Here is a 21,132-nt window from a genome sequence, read left to right on the forward strand (position 1 = left end):
AAGTCCTAATGCTGAATTTTGAATACAGTCATACCTCGGGTTGAATAGCTTCAGGATAAGTATTTTCGGGTTGCGTGCTGCGGCGACCCGGAAGTAACGGAGTGCATTACTTCCGGGTTTCGCCACTCGCGCATGCGCAGACGGTCAAAATGACGTCATGCACAGAAGCAGCGAATCATGCACAGATTCACGGACACGGGTTGCGTTCGCTTCTGGATGCGAACAGGGAATGAGAACGGATCCCATTCACATCCAGAGGTACCACTGTACTGATTTGAATCTAAGGGATGTGATTAAATTACAGTAGTCTGAAGCCTCAGGAGCCTACACTTATCAGCCTTGAGCCTGGTTAAGATCATAAGAGCCTGCAAGATCAGGCCAGTGGCCTATCCAGCCCAGCATCCTATCCTCACATTGGCCAACAAGATGCCAATGGAAAGCCCACGAGAAAGCATGGAGCTTTCTTCTCGTCTACGATTTCCATCAACAGGCGTTCCGCAGCCTACTGCCTTTGACAGTGAATGTAGCAGATTCACACTTCTTCGTTACCTAATGAATGTAGTATTGCTTAATGAATGGGCTGGTGTGCACATCACACATTAGCACAAGCACATGGGTTTCCAGAGAAGAGATCATAGCCACCTAGCTCGTCCCTGACTACTAAACCATGGTTTGGATTAGCATGTCCGAACTTGACTCCTGGTTTAGCTTTCGCCAGACTACCCGCAAGCTACAACCAAGATTCTTTCAGGAGTTTATGGCTCATGGTTTGTCCAAGAGATCTAAACCATAAGGCTGCATTCATATGACATATGCTAAGCTCTGCACACTCTTGCCTTAAGTTATGGTTTGGCTTAACATGAAATGCAGACCAGAAACTTGCACTCCTTCACCTATATGTACTTACCTAGTACTTGAGATTTTCACTGGAGGTCCTTCTCTAGGTTTCCCACTTCTTAATACAAGGTGGGTATTACTAGGGAGAGAGCCTTTTCAGTGTTGATGTCCTGTTTATAAAATGCCCTCCCCCAAGAGGCTTGTGTCATACCCATTGCTTTTTTTTCCTGGGGGGCGGGGGACGCAGGGGTACGCATATCCCTAAACATTTTGTGAATCTTCGTACTTTTGTCCATTTGCTGTATTTGTTTTTCCCAATTTGAACTATAAAATGGTGATTTTATTGTGTCAAAATGAGAGTACCCCTAAACATTTTTTAAGGGAAAAAAAAGTACTGGTCACACCCACTGAATATTTTAGATGCCATGACTTTCTTATTTGCCCAGGCCTTTTAATTACAAAAGGCATATTCGACAGTGTTCTTTTGCTGGTTTTGAAATGGTTTTACAGTGCTGTGTCTTTGCTGACTTTTAGATCATATTCCTTCTGATTAGTATTGTTTACAACTGATGGTGATGGCAAAAGTTTAAATGATAATTAGTGGGGGTTTTCAAATAAGTTTGTAAACTGCCAAGAGGACTTGAGTTGTATATAAATGTAACAAATAAGTTTGAATGATCCTAGACAAAACTTTCATAATGACTTCAATGCAGTGCTGCTGTTCAAGGGATTTAAGTCGAATATTCAGCTGCCAGCCACATTAGAGCAGATAAATTGGAGATGTGCATGACCACAACAGGAATAGGTGGCTGTGGCTGCAACTAAAAACCTGAGGTTGCTAGGACCCTGCCCAGGGCCAGACTAGGCCATTTTCCCACTTGAGACGAATTGCCCTGCCACCTTCTCCGGCACTTCTTTCCATTGCCAACTGATAGCTTGGAGAGAGTGGGATGATCCCTGGGGGACAAAAGACAAGCTACAGCAAAGAGATATTCATGCTTACCCAAATGAACACTATTATTATTATTATTATTATTATTATTATTATTATTCCTGCCAACCTAGCAGTTCAGAAGCACATCAAAGTGCAAGTAGATAAATAGGTACCACTCCGGTGGGAAGGTAAATGGCGTTTCCGTGTGCTGCTCTGGTTTGCCAGAAGCGGCTTAGTCATGCTGGCCACATGACCCGGAAGCTGTACGCCGGCTCCCTCGGCCAATAAAGAGAGATGAGCGCCGCAACCCCAGAGTCGGCCACGACTGGACCTAACGGTCGGGGGTCCCTTTACTTTTTATTATTATTATAATAAAATGTGTGCCACTACTTCCTGTAACATTTTCACAGTGGTTTACCAAGTTAAAACAGTACCAACAATAACCAAGCAATCAATGGCAAAACAAACAATAAAACAACACCTGTAGGGAAAAACAGTGGGCACAATGTGGAAAGCCAACACACAGCAGCAATCTGTGTCCAGAAAAAGCAGCTTTTTATTTCCACATGCAGTGGAGCAGGAGAAGTTCCAACCTGGTTTAGAACCAGTTCCATATTCTCGGTGTTTGCTAATATGCTCCTTCTTTTTCCCTTCCAGAAAGAAGACACAGCTCCTCCAGCAAGCCACCTTTAACCCCTCCTTCCTCTTCAGTATTCTCCCTCTTTTCGCCTCTGACTTCAAAAAGCAAAGGTAGCAGCGGAGGTGGGAGCAGTCGTTCATCCAGTGGCGGAGGTACTAGTGCATCGTCATCATCCAGTTCCAAATTGTTGAAGTCACCCAAAGACAAGCCGCCAATCAGTGGAAACAATAGGCCAATGCACCTGGTACATAGCAAAGGTCCCCATGACAAAATGTGAGTATGCTCTTATAAGGAGAGGCACTAAATGGATACAAATACTATCTCAGTTTTGTATATCTCATTTTGAAAAGGCATATTTCATTTTGGTCTAGGGCTCCTTCCCAATAACTGGCGTAAGATCGATGCATATCTTCCACCCACCCATTCCCTTTCTCGTCCAGTCACTAGTATAGTGGCACATAATGTTCTGGAGCTAATAGGAACCATGCTTGCATTAAACCGGGGTGTGGGTGGTTTGCAAATAATTGTTAGAGGTAACAATGGTTATCATTAAATATAGTGTGTAGACCTATATACTTCACTAGTGCTGGAAAGGGAAAGAAGAGAATAATTCACATGGGTACAAAAGAAGAAGGGCTTATCCTATAGGATTCATGCAGAATATTTGATCTGCGCCAGGGTAGGGCTTTGGTCTTTTAGCTGCTGAGCTGTAACTTAAAATTATATTGCAATCCAATATGAAGGAGGCTGCACCAGCAGCATCACTGCTGCACTTTTTAATGTTTCTGGAAGGGGAAGGATGATATAGAAAAAGAGAAAAACCATATCAAATTGAAAAAAAAGGAAACATGCTCATATGGCAAAAAGAAAGTTAAGAGTTGGTTACAAGTTGCAAACTGGGATTAAATATGTTTCCTGAGTTTCCTAAGCATGCTGGAAACTTCTGAGTTAGAAGGTCAGGACCACCCACTAATTTTTATATTTTGTGTATTATTATTTTTTAATTTTGTACACTACTTTGCCTCCAAAGATCACAGGGCGGTTTACATTATAAAGTTGTTGGACATAGAAATCATACTGGTGCAACATTGAAGTAGAAATGTGTTAAATGTCAAATGGTTTCTGCGCACGTACTCTAAAAGTGAACAGCTGAATCTGATATATTGTGTACCTGAGAAAGAAGAACAAATGTGATCGAATAAAATGTGCATACGCTTTATAAAAGGGAGATGAGCAGCCAGACATCCTATTTTCTATTTTGAATTGAACACAGTAAGTTGGATCCAGACTTTGTCCTCCACTAACGGAAGCACTCTTTCAGTCCATGGGTTCCTTTGGATCTAGTGGCAACCTTTGCCCAGATGGGCAATTCACATTGTGGTCTGTGCACCCATCAAACACGCAACTATGTCTAATGATTGTATTAAGCATGGGACCGTTTGCAAATTAAAAAGGGGCAGGGAGCCTTTATTGAGATGTTCACTTTTCTGGTGAAACGGAATAGTGACACACATAAATCATTGGGGTCAACAGCAAAAAATGCAAACTATGTTTGTTTCTTGTATTTTCTCTTTAAAAAATTGATTTAAAAGTTTGTTTGTTTTTTAAAGGCCATAAAATTCAAAAACCCACATAATCAGTATGCAGGCTCTAACTTATTCCACAGTTTTTTAGTCATCAAAAAGCACAGTACAGTTTTTTCATTCTGTTCCTAGTGCTGTTTCCCATTTGTATGAAGCTGCTGGATGCACTCATTGAGGGTGAAGGCATGGTGGTATCAGTATGCTGATGGCACCCAGCTCTTTCCTTCATACCATCTGAATCAGATGTAGCTATGTCTCTGCTGAACTGGTGCCTGGAGGTAGTAATGGACTGGATGAGGGCTAGTAAATGGAAGGTGGATTCTCGCTAGAGGAGAGGTGCTGTTGGTGGATGGTTCTAATGTTTGGGAACTGTGTATTTGGCATGTTCTGGGTGGAGTTTGCATTGTCTCTGAAGCAGCAGGTACATGGTGCTGCTAGATCCATTGTTGTCGTTGGGAGCTCGGGTAGTTTTGTTGGCTAGGAGTGCCTATTGCCAGCTATGGCCGGTTCAGCAGCTGTAGCCATTCCTCGGTTGAAACACCTTGGCCACAATTTTGCTTGCCCCACACATCATATAGCATCTATTTTGTAGGATCTACACTGGCTACCAATGTGGTTTGGAACCACCTTTTCCCATATCAGCCAGCCTGTGCTATCAGATTGGTGGAGGGCACTGATTACCAGAGAATGTGTGAGGTTGTGCTATATGGCCTTCTCAGTAATTACACCCCAACTGTGGATTTCCCTTCCCCTTAGAGGCCTATGGATGGCTACATATCTAATGGAGATGCATCTGTTCTCCCAGGCTTTTAGAGGACCTGGCTGATCTGCTCTGGAGTTTAGGGTTGTTTGTTTTATGTATCACTGCTCCTAATTTCTGTTTCAGCTGTATTTTACTTTGTGTTGGAAACTGCTTTGATGAAAAGCAGTCTACATATTTTATAATAAATTACCTATTTCCTCCTTGCAGCATGACTCCATCTGTCAAAGTGGAAAAAATACATCCAAAGATAGATGGTGCACTATTGAAACCTGTTGTTGGTCCAACCTGTTCTACTACTGTGAGCTCCTCAATAAAGACTGGCCTTAATCCCTCAATACCAAAGCCACCCTTGCCTTCCCCTGGACAGATACTGAATGGTAAAGGTCTTCTCTCTGTGCCTCCATACTCGGAAAAGAAGCAAGACGAGAGTACAAATAATAGGAAATTTTTACACAAAAGATTGTCAGGTAATTATTATACGGCATTTTTTCCCCCTCGCTTACTAACAATAAAAATAAAAGAGCAACTGGCAAGGGTTCAGAAGCATTGTCTTCCGGCTTCAGATGTACTGTGGTTAATTTCTAACAAGCCAATGATTTGCAAAACTGGTTAACCAAAGTTCTGGGTCTGGGAGGGGACATGAAACATGCAAGGCTTGGGCTCTTTCACATATTGCTGTACCAAAGTTTAGTGTGACATCTGAGGAGAGCAGAGCTGTTGTATGATAATAAATCTTGTGCACTAGAAATGCTGTCTAAATCAGGCATAGGCAAACTCGGCCCTCCAGATGTTTTGGGACTACAGCTCCCATCATCCCTGACCACAGGTCCTGTTAGCTAGGGATGATGGGAGTTGTAGTCCCAAAACATCTGGAGGGCTGAGTTTGCCTATGCCTGATCTAAATGCTAACTCTTGGTTGGTTCCATAGCACCATGTGCGGTGTACTTGCACAGGTATTACTTCCCTTTTTCTGGTGTTCCTCCATCCCTTCTTGGACCTTCTGGTGCAGCACTATTTGAGATCCTGCTGGTCAGAAAAATCAGCCGCATATGCACGCCCAGCCTTCCTTGGATCCTAGCCAACATTATTAAATGTGCCTTAAATCATCATAATGTGGCATGAGCTAGAAATGCACAAAACGAAATACGCAAGTGCTGATTAATAGTGAAAGCGTTCACTATTTCCTTTAAAGTGTCCCTCATTTGAAGTATAATATATATTTTTTAATCCTCCTAGGTGAATTAAGTGGTATGAAATCATTTCCCTGGTGCAAGAAATAGCCCTAGATAAAGGCCAAGAACCGACACAGTCCACACAGCTATATAGTTTTCAACTTGGAAGCTTTGATAGCAAATGAGGCAAGCCATGAACAGTGTGTTGACTCTTGGACAGGGGATCGGAAGAAAAGCACTTACGGGATGGGGGGTTGCACATGTAGATCTCTTGGGTCTTAGCTGCTGTGACCATTTATGGACCCACAGTTACGGAATTTTGCCAGTTATGGAAGCATGTACAGTTAAAAAAGAGCACTGTTAATTTTTAAATAAAAAAATAAGCGCACCTGCTCCTTAATCTCTTCAGTTTGTGTGTTTTTGAAATCTTAATATATGAATTTAAGAAGGTTTTCCTCCCGTTTTCTTACCTATAGCATCATATATAGATTTCTATATAAATGTAAGAGAGATGTGGCTTCCACTTGACTTAAAGTGTATGGTATATGTCAGTAACACTGAACCGTTAGAATATGACAGTATGATTCATTTTTCTAGTTTTACTTTAATTTATATTTCTTTACAAAGCATGCTCTTTGAGTCTGTTCTTTCTCACGGATTCTATAAAGAAGAGGGGTGTAGGTGTAAAGAAAAATACAAGTGTGGCAATACCTTTACTTGGTTTCACATCTTAAACTCAAAAGCAACTCTGGGGTTAGTTCTGCATTGAAATAAACAAATTCAATTTCTGAATGAAGCACAAATTGCTGTTGTTGTTGTTTGCATTGTTATTATTTGTATTATTATTTGTATTTAACAGAGAGAGAATTTGATCCTGATATCTACTGTGGTGTCATTGACATAGAAACGAAGAAACCCTGTACTAGGTCTTTGACATGCAAGGTAAGATGCCTTCTTAATGAACTAAGTTTTCTGAACGTCAGGACGGAGAAGTCAAAGTATGATTTAGGTGATTCAGACAACTTCCTGAAAATAACTTAGAAAACTCTGTTATGGAAGCTAGTAAGAAGGTTAGAGCTAGACTGTAATAGGAAGAAAATCTAGTTTAATTTAAATCTTCATTTATGTGTTTTCAGACAATGCAGCTAAATGGTTCCAGTTCCTCCCTCCCACCCACTTTTAAAAAAAATTGGGAGATACTCAAATAGGTTTTGGCAAAATAGGGAGTTCTGCTTAAATACGACTTCATCTTTTGACATGGGGAAACAAGGCAAGGCCACAGGAAATTCTGATGGGAAAATTCAGATACTGGAATTACTATCCTAAAATAATGCAAATGAAATGATTAAAGAAAATAAGCAAATGCAGTATAAAAATACAGATCAGATATGCTCTGAATTGCATTCACACTGTCACCTCAGCTCCCTTACTAGGGCAATACTGCAAACCTCTTTGCTGTCCTTATTACCAAAGATGATGTGCAACTGTGAATCTCTGGCTGGGTTTGAACTGGCACAAAAAATGTAGGGTAGGCTATTTATAGCTATAACACGTTGAAGAATGGCTTGTACACAAAACCCTTTAACTGCTGTGCACAACACCTATATTTCCAGCAGAGGGAGCACCAGCAAATGTAATTTAACAAAATGGCATTTCTATGTTTAAGTGGGTATTAATGAAATTCAAGAAACACCATTATATTATATCACAAACACTGCAGAACTTGGATGCACAATCCAGTGTTAATTCCTGTACTACCTATGGTTAGGACCATATGTACTGAATTTGATTTACCATGAGCTAGGAAACTCCATGATTATGACGTTTTAATGGGTTTAATGCTCACTTTTAATATCTTCTTAATGCCAGATGCAAGTATGGCACATGGCATTTGCAGCTCTTGTTTGAAAGTTTGGCCTGTGTCACTTCATGCCAGTTCATATATTTATGCAGCCAGACATATGATGCATATAATAGGCTCTTTTCCATTTTCCTCTCTGTATTCCTGGTATTCTTCCCTCTATCCATTTTTGTGGATTAGATTGGAGTTCCTTCTTGCCCAGGTCTCCCCACCACTACCAATTCTCCCCATTCCACTGTTCCTGATCCAAAAATGCTTCATAAATGACCACTCTACCCACCTCCCCATATGTATTGTGCTCTGTTTTCCTAAAAGCAAACAGGATAAATCTGCACTAGTAAAATGCCAGACATAACAATACAAGGCTTGGTTTTATATATATTGCACAGATATACCTCTTCAACCTGGAGTAATTGGTTGCCTTTTAATTTCCAGACACATTCCCTAACTCAACGGAGAGCTGTACAGGGTCGAAGGAAACGATTTGATTTATTACTAGCTGAGCACAAAAGCAAAACCAGGGAAAAAGAATTACTCCGCCATTTGGATCATCATCAGCAGATGCCCCCTCTCAGGGAACCACATCCCTCACCTTCAAGAACTTCCCAGGAGCTGCACCAAAATTCTCATGGAGTTATTCCTACAGAATCAAAGCCTTTAGTACCTACTAAACCCAAACCTCACACCCCCAGTCTTCCAAGGTAAATAAAATCACCCAGTGACTTTGGTAGCCTTTTGGTGAGGGAACTTGAGGAATTGTGACTTTCTGCATTAGGTCTGGTGAATAGTTGCTTGTCTGGTCCATCTGCTCCATTTGTGCCACTCCAAGTAGCACCAGATCTCCCATTTTAAGATCCTTTCACCCTCAGTGTCTGCACTGACCCATACCACAGTCTCACGTTAGAATTCCTATGACACCAGTATAGGCAATGCAGCATGCTTTTATGTTGCACTCTCACAAGCTCTGAATTGATCTGAATTAGCTCTGCTTATTAAGCTTAGCATGGTAACAAGTTAATGAAGATAAATGATCAGACCACCTAGATATTTTCAGGGTAAGGCGGCAGCCCAGATCATTGTGACCTGTTCCACAGTCGAGAAGCATGAGAACATTAATAGAGCAGCGGCTGAAGGCTGTAAATGCCAAATAGTTGAAAAGGTTTGGTCAAAGTCTCCATTCTTCTGAATTGGAGGCCAGGAGTCACCATATGCCTCTCTCTAAAGCCGAGAAACATTTCTGCAATTAGTCTGCCTTTGGTTAAAAATAAAAATCCTATCAACACATTGTGTGAGCTGAAGGTTTTTCCAGGCAATCTGTGTAAGGTAAGCTTTCATTTCTAAGAACGACTGTCAAGCAAGCGCTCTAAGGCAGAAGGTGTTGTAGTTTCCAAAGGCTATCGCCCAGTTTAGGGTTGGTTCACATAGTTGTTTTCAGCTGTATTTTCGGCATATGAACCCCCTGTACTTTCTGTGTCAGAAGAGCTGTGCAAGCTTTGATTCAGCAGAGGGGTGCATTCATGTAAGACAGAGAGAGAAGAGTTTCCACCAATTTCCCCCTGCAGCCCCCCACACTGTCAATTCTGTGTGGTTTTGTAGGGTTCCTCAACTCTCTAGAACAGATTTCCAGGGATTTACAATGGTCCAATGTTGTGTGATTATTATTATTATTTTGTAAGAAACTATTACTCTTCATGCATGTTCATATGTGTTGTAATTTCATGTTAAAATACAAATTTTAACAGCTTGGATATGTGAGATAGATGATGTTTGTTTCTATTCAGAGGGGCTCAAGGCAATATATGTATATATTGCTGCCCACCCCCATGTTGTCCTCACAACAACCCCGTCAAATGTACGAGACTGAGTGACTGGTCCATGGGCATCCATTGAGCTTTGTGATTAAGCGCAAATGAGAACTTGGGTCTCCTCAGGCCTTGTCTACTGCTCAAACCACTACACCAGCCTTTCCTAGCCTGCTGCCCTCCAGATATTGTTGGATTACTGCCCCTATCATCTCTGGCCACTATCCATGCTGTCTGGTACTGATGATAATTGTTGTCCATAACATCTGAGGGTACCAGGTTGGGGGAGGCTGAATTTACACCAACTCTCAGTTCATCAGAGTGCTTGAAGCCTTTGACTGCCAGAAAGGTTAGGAAAGAGAGAGAGAACATGTGGATCTCCCTCTGTTTCCTGTTCTTCTTATGCTGCTTATCATCAACCTCTAGTGAAGTGCTTATTGCTTACTTTTGACACTGCTGTGGGATTGGTCTGCCAATTCATTGTGCCATTTTGCATATATAATATAGGAATAAGTCCTATGCTCTAAATCTAAGACCTTTGTTCTATAAAAATGCTTTAATACATTTTTAAGCCAAGTTATAAAACATTCGTTGGTATTTAACTGTGATTCCTCTTTTATGAAGGCCTCCTGGCTGCCCAGCCCAACAAAGTGGGAATGCCCCAAATGAATCTCCATCAGTCCATGAATCTCCACATGCTCCCTTACCTGCAGCTGAGCCAGCATCTCGGTTATCCAGCGATGAGGGAGAATGTGATGAAAAAGAAGAGCCTGTTGAAAAACTGGATTGTCTTTATTCAGATCATCATCCTCAACCAGCTGCTGTACGTTTCCCAGTTTATATTTTCCTTGTATTTCCCTTGCTTGGTGTTTTAAACGTGTGTTTAAGCAGCAATACTTCATGTTCTCTAGAGGAAGGAGCATTCAGATGTAGCTGTGGGTCTAGATACAGAATACTGCTGAATACTGAATCACTGGGGTTGGTTGCAATCGCTGTGGTAGACATTACAGTGGTACCTCAGGTTACATACACTTTAGGTTACATACGCTTCAGGTTACAGACTCTGCTAACCCAGAAATAGTACCTCGGGTTAAGAACTTTGCTTCAAGATGAGAACCAAAATCGTGCTCCAGCGGTGCGGCGGCAGCAGGAGGCCCCATTAGCTAAAGTGGTGCTTCAGGTTAAGAACAGTTTCAGGTTAAGAACGGACCTCCGGAACGAATTAAGTACTTAACCCGAGGTACCACTGTAAATTATTCTGAGACACAAGAAGCTAGCATGGTGACAGAGAAGCTGAAAGGCTGCTTTTAGCATCAGTATTCCACAGAGAAATAAGATATTTGGGCAGGATCGACTGCTGTATAAGATATTTGGTATATTTATTTGATTCCTTCAGATGGAAGTTCTGAGTTGTAAGAGAGCCGCAGATAATCATGAATGCTTATGATTCTTTCTATATGTTGTTTTATTGCAACTGTTTTATTTGTCTTTGCTTTATTTTATATTTGCTAATATGCAACATCTGGTTGAGAAATTTATTAAAGTAACTATCCCTCCCCCCCAGTTTTGCACATTTGGTAGTCGACAAATTGGAAGAGGTTACTACGTGTTTGATAAGCGGTGGAACCATATTCGATGTGCACTTAATGTCATGGTGGACAAGCATCTTAATTCACAGATGTGGAAGTGAGTAGAAACAGAACAGGCTGTCATATATCTCATTGTGAAGTGGGGTGTTTTGCACGCACGGGGTGAAGGAGGAAAACATGTTTTCTTTTGCAGTTAAGGAGCGTTAACATTAAGCATCAACACATTGTCTTAGGTGTTTCTAAATTAACGGAAATGATCCATTTTCTCAACTGAGGCATCCTTCCCAATTAATGAACTACCAGCGTAGCCTTGAGTTCCCAGCACAAGAGAGGTAACACATGTATACATTGTTCGATCATTTGCCAGTTTCAGGCAGCCAACCCAGAGGTCTGAGCGAGAGAACCTTTTTGGACAGAAGAGAGCAGAAAAACCAGATTTCCTTGACAACTTCTGAATACCAGTTGCTGGAAACCGCAGGAGAGAAGAATAGTGTTGTGCTCAGGCCTTCCTGCAGGTTTCCCATGGGCCTCTGGTTAGCCACTGTGAGAACAGAGTGCTGGACTAGAGGTGCCATTGGCTTGGTCCAATAGAGCTATTACCAGGTTCTTAGGAGGAGAGATTTGGACATTGCTTTCTTCAAAATCTGTTAGGTTGCCAGCAAGAATGCTGGCAACCCTTGGTGAAGCTAGTTGGACAAGGGGGATCCTTGGTATCTAATTCTGATGACCATTTGTGTAGGGCCTTTGACTCTGTGCCCACTGTGCCTTTTCAGTCTTCTTTCTGTTAAGGTAGCAGATTTTTTTTATTTGAAGTGGGCAAAATAGAATTAACCCACGGAGCACTAACGACCTGCTTTTCCCTGCCGCCTAGGAAAATTCCTCCAGCGACAAGCAACACTACATCCTTGCGCGCTCCACACCGGACAAGCTCGACGCCTGTGTCGCAGTACGGCTCCAGCACAGCAGGTTTCCTCTTGCCGGCCACAGCTATGCCCTCGCCAGCACACGTGTCTCCTTCCTGTTTATCCCTCAGTGGGAAATCGGTACCATCCCACGGGACTACGCTCAATGCCAACCCTGCAAGTTTTGGTGCAGCAGAACCTGCCTACAGTATGCAATCAAGACAAGTGTCTACATCCCCTTCCACGCCTCCAGTGCTTTCCTCGGTACCGTCGCCTCTGTCCAGCAAACCTCAGAAATTGAAATCCAGCAAGTCTTTCAAGCCTAAGGAATCATCTGCTAGCAGCGCCAACTGCAACAGTACCAGTAGCAACAGCAGCGGTGGCAGCTCAGGAAAGAAGCGTAAGAACAGTTCTGCGCTGCCAGCACCTTCTTCTCATTCCACAGAGTCCTTTAGGAAGAACTGTGTGGTGAACTCTGGAAACTCTGGGGCTTCTTATCACTCGCCTGGGATGTCTTCGTCCCACAGCCTCAACTGTATGACTGGTAAAGCTAACTCGGTTAGCCTCAAACATGACCAATCAGGGAGGGGCCCTCCGACTGGGAGCCCTGCAGAATCTATAAAAAGAATGAGTGTGATGGTGAACAGTGGCGATTCCACCCTGTCGTTGGGGCCGTTCATTCACCAGTCCAGCGAGCTGACGGTCAACTCGCACGGCGGGTTTTCACATTCACATCCTTCCCTAGACAAATTCATAGGAAAGAAAAGAAAGTGCTCGCCTGGTTCAAGCAGCATAAACAGCAGCAGCAAAGCAAACAAGGTTGCCAAATTGCCGCCAGTGAACAACATTCATACGAAACACGCTGGTGCAATCCCAGGGACACAAGGACTGATGAACAATTCTATCCTTCATCAGGTATGAAATCTTACTTGGGCCATATTGATATCCAGACAAGTTACTTTGACAAATTCCCATTCCGGACAGTTACTTGCCTACTGGAGGTGATTTTTTTCTTGTCAGAGTTGTTGGCGCTGGATATCTTCGGTGTGTGTATGCTTCGCTTTGCAAAATGGTTTGTTATTATTATTAACTCCCTCGCCGCCATGGATGCTGTTGCTTCTTAGAAGCACAATTCCCTTTCATCTTTTGGGACTTGTTGAATTTTTAAGACATGGCACAGATTCCTTGTTGGGGGAAATAGCACGATCCAACTGGACTCACCTATATATCCTGAAGGGCTTTCCTGTTTTCAGCTATGGGAAACCAAAGACTCCTTCATGTTTGAGGATATTATTATTATTTATTAAATTTGTACAGTGGTACCTCGGGTTACATACGCTTCAGGTTACATACACTTCAGGTTACAGACTCCGCTAACCCAGAAATAATACCTCAGGTTAAGAACTTTACTTCAGGATGAGAACAGAAATTGTGCTCTGGCAACACGGCAGCAGCAGGAGGCCCCATTAGGTAAAGTGGTGCTTCAGGTTAAAAACCGACCTCCTTCAGGTTAAGAACCGACCTCCAGAACGAATTAAGTACTTCACCCGAGGTACCACTGTATACCACATTTCATCCAAAGATCCCAGAGCAATTCACAAAATAAAAATAGAAAATGAGAACTCAGAATACATAATAAAGCAAAAGCAAAAACAAACCAATAAACCTTGCTTCCATAAACACATTTAAAAGGCCATAGAATAGCCAAAGGTCTGGTTATAGAGATATGTAATAAAGATAAAGATATGTAATAAAGGCACCAGGGAAGCCTCTCTGGGGAGAGCATTCCACAAGCAGGGAACCACCACAGAAAAGGGCCATTTTTGTGTTGCTGCCCTCCTGACCTCTCATGGAAGAGGCACACAAAGAACGGCAACAGATGATTGCAGGGTCCAGGTCAGTTCATACAGGGAGAGGTGGTCCTTGATGTATTGCGTTCTTTGGCCATTTAAGGCTTTATAAGTCAGAACCAGCACTTTGAATTGGTCCTGGAAACTAATCGGCAGCCAGTCAGTGCAGTCGGGCCAGGATTGATGTAATAAGCTCAAACCATTTTGCCCTGGTGAGCAACCTGGCCACTGAATTCTGCCCTAGCAGATGCAGCCGTATGTATAATGCGTTGCAGTAATCTAACCTAATGGTTATCGGAGCAGAGACAACGCAAGTTAGACTAGGCCACCAGCCGAAGCTGAGCGAAGGCACTCTGCACCACTGAGGCCACCTGAGTCGGAAGCAACAGCAAAGGATCTTGAAGTATTCCCAAGCTGTGTGCTCACTCCTTTATCAAGGGAATATAACGCCATCAAGAGCAGGCGACCTCCCACCCATCCAGTATAGGGAACCACCCACTGACAGTGCCTCAGTTTTCTCTGGCTTGAGCTTCCGTTTGTTGGCTCTCATCCAGTCCATTCCTTCACATAGGCAGAAACGGGGACCCCATGGGGCTGCTTGCACGTTGGAAGAGCTTAGTTGTGCCATTGAAAACAACTCAAACAGATAGCTTTGTGCCAGTGGGATTCAAGTCCGTTTGCCTTTCGCCAGATTGCCAGCTTGTAGCTTAAATATCACTAGTGGATCAACTAATAGTTTTTTTCAAATCTGCTGCACCTGCCAAGAAAAGCAGCATTGATTTATTTTATTTTTTTAACAGGGCATAATGGGTTCCATAGTTATTTATTTGATAATTACTGGTCATCTCAGCAACCAGGGGCAACCAGGTTGCAAATGAACAAGTTGCTGATTGGAATTGACAATATTATACCACAATGAACTAAAGGGAGGATATGGGATTGGGCAGTAAAACAGAAATTCATGTTTTTTTAATCAGTAACCTTACTGAAATTTTAGAAGCCACTTCATAATTTTCAACCTTGATGACAAGTAATTGAACTTTGCCCATATACTGTGCAAAAAAGAAAAAAAAGGTTTTCCTTTGACGCATAAGAAAGGGAGGGGTCAAGTAGGTTTTTGCTGTTGCTGTGACAAAGAACCCTATACAGAAATATGCCTAACATGATATAGCAATAAAATGCATATAGTTTTTCCCCACCCCAAGAAAGTAGATGTTTGGTTGCTATCCTGTGCCACTGAATTTTGCCAAAGCATATTTTGGGGATCCAAGATGATATAATTGGACATAGCTTTATCACTTAAAATATTTAATATTTATTTATCTGTTTTTCCTCTTTTCATTTGTGCGAAAGCCAAAGGCTCGTCCCTAACAGTTGACACAGACAATGCCATGGTAAGAAAAGAACTGGATTATTTTCACTACAAGCGGGGAAAAATGAATAAATCTCCATCTGGAAATCCTGGACTCCAAGATGCCTTTTGAGTTCTCCCAGCTTCCCACAGTCCTCAGGTGTGGAAATCTACTGGACTGTCACACAATCAAGGAGTTTCCCTGAAGCCATGTCTGTAGCAGCGAAGCTTGGAAATGGACTCTGGATTGCCGTTCAGCCACAGGATGTTTCCTCTCAGTGTTACCAGTGGTCTGGACAGCTTGCTACAAAAGCCCTGTGAGATTTCACTTACAGGAGTACATCACCTTGCCACTATTTGATCTAGGTTGGTTGGGCAAAGCAATGTTTGGGAAAGAACATTACTGTGGACTTGTTTTTTTCTTTTCTTCTGATAGTGTCATAGGCATAATTAACTGCCCCTTTGGCACTGTCCAGTGAAAACCCCTCACGAAGGAGGGGGCACAATGTGTTAGGCACAATAAACAGAAGAAGAAGAAGAAGCCCTCAACAAGGGAATACGGCTTTAGTGTTTTATAGCAATGTTCCTTGATTGGAATGCAAAAATAGCACAACTTAGAAAACAAAAACGGTCTACATTTTGCCCAGCCTTTTGCAAGTAATTTGGGATAAGAAGCTGTCAGGAGTTCTAAAAAACAAACACAAAAATGTTCATGGCCATCACTGAAAAATTAAAAAAGAAGAAGCATATTTAAATAGTGAAATCACATGGTACAGAACAATTTTATGAGCATCATCTACCAAGCACAGCTGCTCAGTATTCTTCATTCATTCCAGTGGAGCGTTCGTCGGGTCCTGTACAACTGCCACTGAAATGAAATAAGGTTGCACAGCGACATTGTATGGAGGAGGGCTGTGCCTGCTTGATTTTGAATAAAATTGCTTTGATCTTTTTAAAAAATATATATATCCCCCCCAAACCCAGATGCAAAACTCTCAAATCCAAAATGGTGAATGACCTCTAAAACTATTCCCAAAGAATATATTTCTTGACCTATACTGTATGCCATAAGCCTTTGTTGTTTTGGGTAGGTGGGTAGGGGAAACTGGAAATGCCAATCTAAGTTGGTTGTACCATCCAACCTTTTAAAAAACAGAACACAAAATAGTCCTTATAAAACTAAAATGCAAACCTTTAAAACGATGAAATCTCACTGCTATTTTTCTTGAAAGATTTTTCCAGTAAGTTGATGCCTTGTTCACATAACCAAATTATCATTCCGTTCAATAAAGTCCACATTCAGATTTTTTGGATTGACTGCATTAAGTGCCAGTTCAAATTCTGAGCTCAGTGTTAAATGCACCCCTTGTACAGCCATCTTGTGAGCAAAGGGGGAGTGTTTTAAACGCCATCCACTCCCAAGTGGTCATTCCCCTCGCTCCCATGAGTCAAAAGTGTTTTGTTTTAAAATAATATCCTCAGAAGGGCTTTAATATTATCATTTGATCTGGATGTTTGTGACACTAGTGAATCTCGAACTACAACCTGGAATTTCTACACATTTTTTCACGTGAAAGGAAAAAAATAAAAATAAACCCCAAACCATAGGTCATAACACAGGCAGAGCTTTCCTTCAGCAAGCCCGTAGAAAGTAAATTTCTATCCATTTAAATGGGGTGTGTTTCGGATTGTGGATTCAGCCAGCCTCCCCAATGAGAATTTGCTCTTGCAATAATCAAGTGAGGCTAGATTGTCTGAGGGTGCCGACTAACTGCAGACTCTGCTGAAGCTACAGTTCTCAGCATGCTGTATTTTCACCACTTCTCAAAGCGATGGGTGCAGAATCCATTGCACCTTGGGTACCCCATCAGATCACCTAGCTCTGTTCCACTCCTGTCCTTGATAAAATGCGTGGCCAAATGGTTAGCAGTACTCATTGAGGAAGAAAGCTGATTGTCTGAATCTATCCTCAACAGGGCTTGTGCAGGAGAAGCTCTTGGTGGAATGTGTGCCTGTAGACTTCTGCCTTAAAGGGGCACCAGATCTTGCTGAGATTAGACAATCTGAGCCTTTCTAATTCACACAGCCCAGCCTCTCTCCCGACCATGGTGGTGCATTGCACATCAGGGATTCTGAAACCACCACAAGCAGCAGCTGCTTGGGTTTTGTTTTTTAAAACCTGTTGAGGTTTTCCAATTTGCTATGATTATTAAAACACAGTGAAGCAACAAGACTCTATGCAGACAACTCTAAAGCCTTGAATTCACAAAAGATCATGTGTTTGTTTTTTAAGTAAAGGAATAATATTTTGGATGGTGTTGATTATGCAAATATTTAAAAAGAGGGAGGGCTTGAACAACCCTTCAGTTTCGAGAGGATGCTATAAAATGTTAAAACCTCTTAATTGGCTTACCTGGGGCATGGGAGGAGACGACCAAAGTAATGTATCTGCTCCGCAGAGAGAAAATCGATACTGACTCCTTCCCATGTGTTGGATATTTTTGATCACAAGTGCAATTTGGTTTTGATAGATTTACCTTCGAAGGCTGACAAATTTTTCATAAGTTAAACCTTTAGTGGCTTTAAGTACTCAAAAATGTCTGTTTTATAAATATTATGTTGCTCTGAAAGCATCAAAGCAAGTCTTAGGCTCCTTAAAAGACATGCAGATCTTTGTAAAAAGTTCAGCAGTTAACCACTGTGTTTAATTTATATGAGTTGCAGCTCTGGGCCCAATTCCCACTGTGAATGTCTCCGCTGCAAGCCATGTTGAAACGGGAGCTTCACACAAACACAGCCATGCTCTTGCGCAAAGCCCGCCTGATGCATTCAGTGGGGCTTATGTAAGTGACATTCCAGGATGGAATTGTGGCCTGTATCTGTCTGTTATGGCTTATAATTTTAAAACTTGCCATGAATAGAACCAGAGGACGTCTTAATTTATGCCTGCCCTCAAAGTGTAGACTTGCTTAAATATTATACAAACAATATTCCATTTTGGGGGCTTAGTAATAAATGGAATGATTGTATTTGAAGCTTTTATTGTCTGACAACATTCTTATTGTAAATAATTAAGGAAATTTCAGATTTAATTTATCTTGCAAGATTTGCAGTGGCTGGGTTGTTTCTTAGAAAGATTTTGGTATTAATTTAAGAGATACAATTTTTATAGTCTTTCCAGCTTCTCATTATGACTCCTGCAGTTTTCTTAACCTAAAATAAATAAAAAAATTAAAAAATGTTGCAATGATGAACAAAGAATTATACGAAAATAATGAAACCCATACTTTTGTATCTTTATTTTGGAATTTCTTGTTCTATTATAAATATTGAAGTATCCCTATTTCAGAAGACATATTTTGTTAATTGATTGTACATATTTAAATATGTATTTTTGCACAGGTCTTTTTTTCTTATATCCAGTTTTGGTACAATTGAAAATCATCTAGTATTTATTAATTAAAAAGAGAAAAGCAAATACTTTTTTTATAATTTGAAGTGGTTCACTGCCAATCCAATAGATAACATGCCTACTTTGCGGTTTTTAAGGGATGTCTCTTGTTTGGGGAGGGGGGAGGGGGAAGAGTTTTGTCTCTTTCTTTTAATGTCTTGGGAATTGCTGGATACAAACGAAGGCTCTGGCATTGCAGTCTGATGCCCGCAGGCACCATTTCTCTAAGCAGGAAGGCTGTGTGGCATTTAGATGCATATGGTTAGCCTGCTCTGGTATACACAACATTTCTTACAGTTACCTGAGTCCCAGAAGACTACCTTTTAGTTATGACACACGGCTTCTAATTCTTTTTTTTCCTTTTTCTTTTAGCATTTGTGTATGTGTGCACATGTATGTGAGTCTTTACGTGGTTTAAAAAACTAATGGAAAAACTGAAAGTGCCTGATTTATATATCTAGATTTTAAGCTTGGACTGTTTTTTAGACAGCTTCTCCTTTAAAGACTTGAATGTTCTGTTGGAAAAAAAGAATTGGAGCTTGCTTTCCCCACCTACATATGACTACATATTAACGCGGGAGAGAGGATGGCGGAAGGGGCGGGATAAAACAAAATCAAAAGATCCGACTGAAGCGAGTCCCTCGTTCATAAATAATGCCAAGGGTTCTGGAGATACTTTTCAACAAGTAAATCTGAATATCAGCTAGAACTTAAAAACAAAATGAAACAAAAACAACAACAGAATGTTGACATTATTTTGTGTTATTGAAAAAAAAGTTACCTCTCGAAGCAATTTTACAAATTTTACAAAGCCGCCGCCAGGCTATCCTCTGCACAAGCCTCACTGAAATGAATGGGATTTAGCAAGTGCGTAACTCCCTCTTCGTTCCAGTGAGGTTTGAATGAGAGCGGTTCACATAGTGTGGTTTCAACCTATCATCTTCCGGTAAGTCGTCTTCCGGCAAGAGTTGTTATTGCCAAGGATGTTTGTTTCTGTTTTGTCTTTTTGGGAAGGGGGGAATTGTACGGTGAAGGGGATTGGGCTTGAAAAGATTGTTCTGCTTTCCTTAAGCAGAAGGTCGTTTATTTTAAATGCTTTTGTGCAAAATATCCTACTTTTTATGAAAGGTGATTATTGTTATTTTTTAATGAGCACTACATAATGTCAATAAGAATGTAGGCTGCGGAAGCTTCTTGCTTTTGGAGTTGAGCCCGGCTCCATAGAAAGGGGGAAAAAGCAATCTCCTGTGTAAAATGTGTGAATAGTTTGATAATTTGTATACATATTCAAGAGCATCTGCTCAGAGCTGAACTTTTTTGTGTTGGCTGCTGTATAGTACATGAACAAATGTCATGGGGTAGAAAAAAAAATTACTTTGGATATTTAAAAGAAGAAAATAAATATATAGTCTATTTGTTTTGTAACAAGTTTCTGTAAATAAAATAATTTATACTATTTATAAGAAAAAAGTTGTGCTTTTGCTTCATGACCAGGAAATTAGCTTGTTGTATAAACAAGATGTTACTGAAACAAGGCAATAAAATTGATTAGGTTGTCTTTATGAGATGCACAGTTATGTTTCTGCTTCATTACGAAGACCAGCAAAAATTAGTCGTAGCGGAAGGAAATTGTTAGCTTCTGCCTGCCAAGAACCCCAACCCGTGTATGTCAGGTAGATGCACAGCAAAGCTGGCTTAGTGTTCATTTGCTACTGTTTTTGAGGCAAACTTTTTAAAGAACAGGAAGAAAGGGACACAGCTTTGATATGGACAGTGATTTGCCTACACTGCAAGTTCAGATTATGAGTCTCTCCAGTCTCCCTTACTTTGAGTGTGTCCAGGTTCTGTTCCTACATCAATCAGTGCTGAAACAGTGGGCTAAACAAGTATTTGGAATACTCAGGGCCGTGGCATAAGGTGAGTGAATGCTACTGCCCCTCTCGCTGGGTTCACTAAACCAGATTATGGGATATGCAAATAGAGAATATCTCACTGACACTGCCTGCCCTCAAAGTCCATCAAGGGAAGTGGTTGCCCAATTCATTTCTGCCGTCCCACGTTTTAGAGGTGGTCAAGAGCAATTGGGAGCATCAACACATTTTCTAGTTTTCCATCAAGTAAAAGAGATCCCTTCTCCCACTGGCAATTGTTTTATACTAGGCACATTCAACTTGCAAGAGACTGCGATCTACTCACAGCATAAAAAAACTGGCAGTGATCTTCTTTGACCATCACTCGTAGCCGAGTAAGATTGTCTTCTCTAAACACAGTTTTAACAGTGAGTCCGTAAGTGACTGTGGAGGCCAATTCTGGATCCACATGTCCTTCCACAGTGGGGACATTGGTTTCTGGGCGGGAGTTGATCACGGTGTGGATTTGCCAAGCGTGCCTTCCTCC

General features: G+C 41.4%; 2 protein-coding genes across 5 annotated transcripts in view; both read left to right on the plus strand.

Moving 5' to 3' along the window:
* The window catches only part of ATXN7 (ataxin 7), a 92,417-nt gene extending 72,120 nt beyond the window's left edge, over window positions 1-20,297 (plus strand). For all 3 annotated transcript variants that reach the window (XM_083600693.1, XM_083600692.1, XM_083600694.1), the window contains 8 exons: window positions 2,429-2,684; window positions 4,965-5,224; window positions 6,789-6,871; window positions 8,226-8,491; window positions 10,217-10,415; window positions 11,157-11,278; window positions 12,053-12,998; window positions 15,287-20,297. In XM_083600693.1, the coding sequence (XP_083456819.1) occupies window positions 2,429-2,684; window positions 4,965-5,224; window positions 6,789-6,871; window positions 8,226-8,491; window positions 10,217-10,415; window positions 11,157-11,278; window positions 12,053-12,998; window positions 15,287-15,304 (2,150 nt within the window). In that variant the 3' untranslated portion in view covers window positions 15,305-20,297. The remainder of the gene's footprint in view (window positions 1-2,428; window positions 2,685-4,964; window positions 5,225-6,788; window positions 6,872-8,225; window positions 8,492-10,216; window positions 10,416-11,156; window positions 11,279-12,052; window positions 12,999-15,286) is intronic.
* LOC310757157 (uncharacterized protein C3orf49) overlaps window positions 1-21,132 on the plus strand; it is a 285,131-nt gene that overhangs the window by 91,573 nt on the left and 172,426 nt on the right. The window lies entirely within an intron of this gene.

Source organism: Podarcis filfolensis, assembly GCF_964270895.1.
Source record: "Podarcis filfolensis genome assembly, chromosome: 2".
Taxonomy (NCBI): domain Eukaryota; kingdom Metazoa; phylum Chordata; class Lepidosauria; order Squamata; family Lacertidae; genus Podarcis; species Podarcis filfolensis.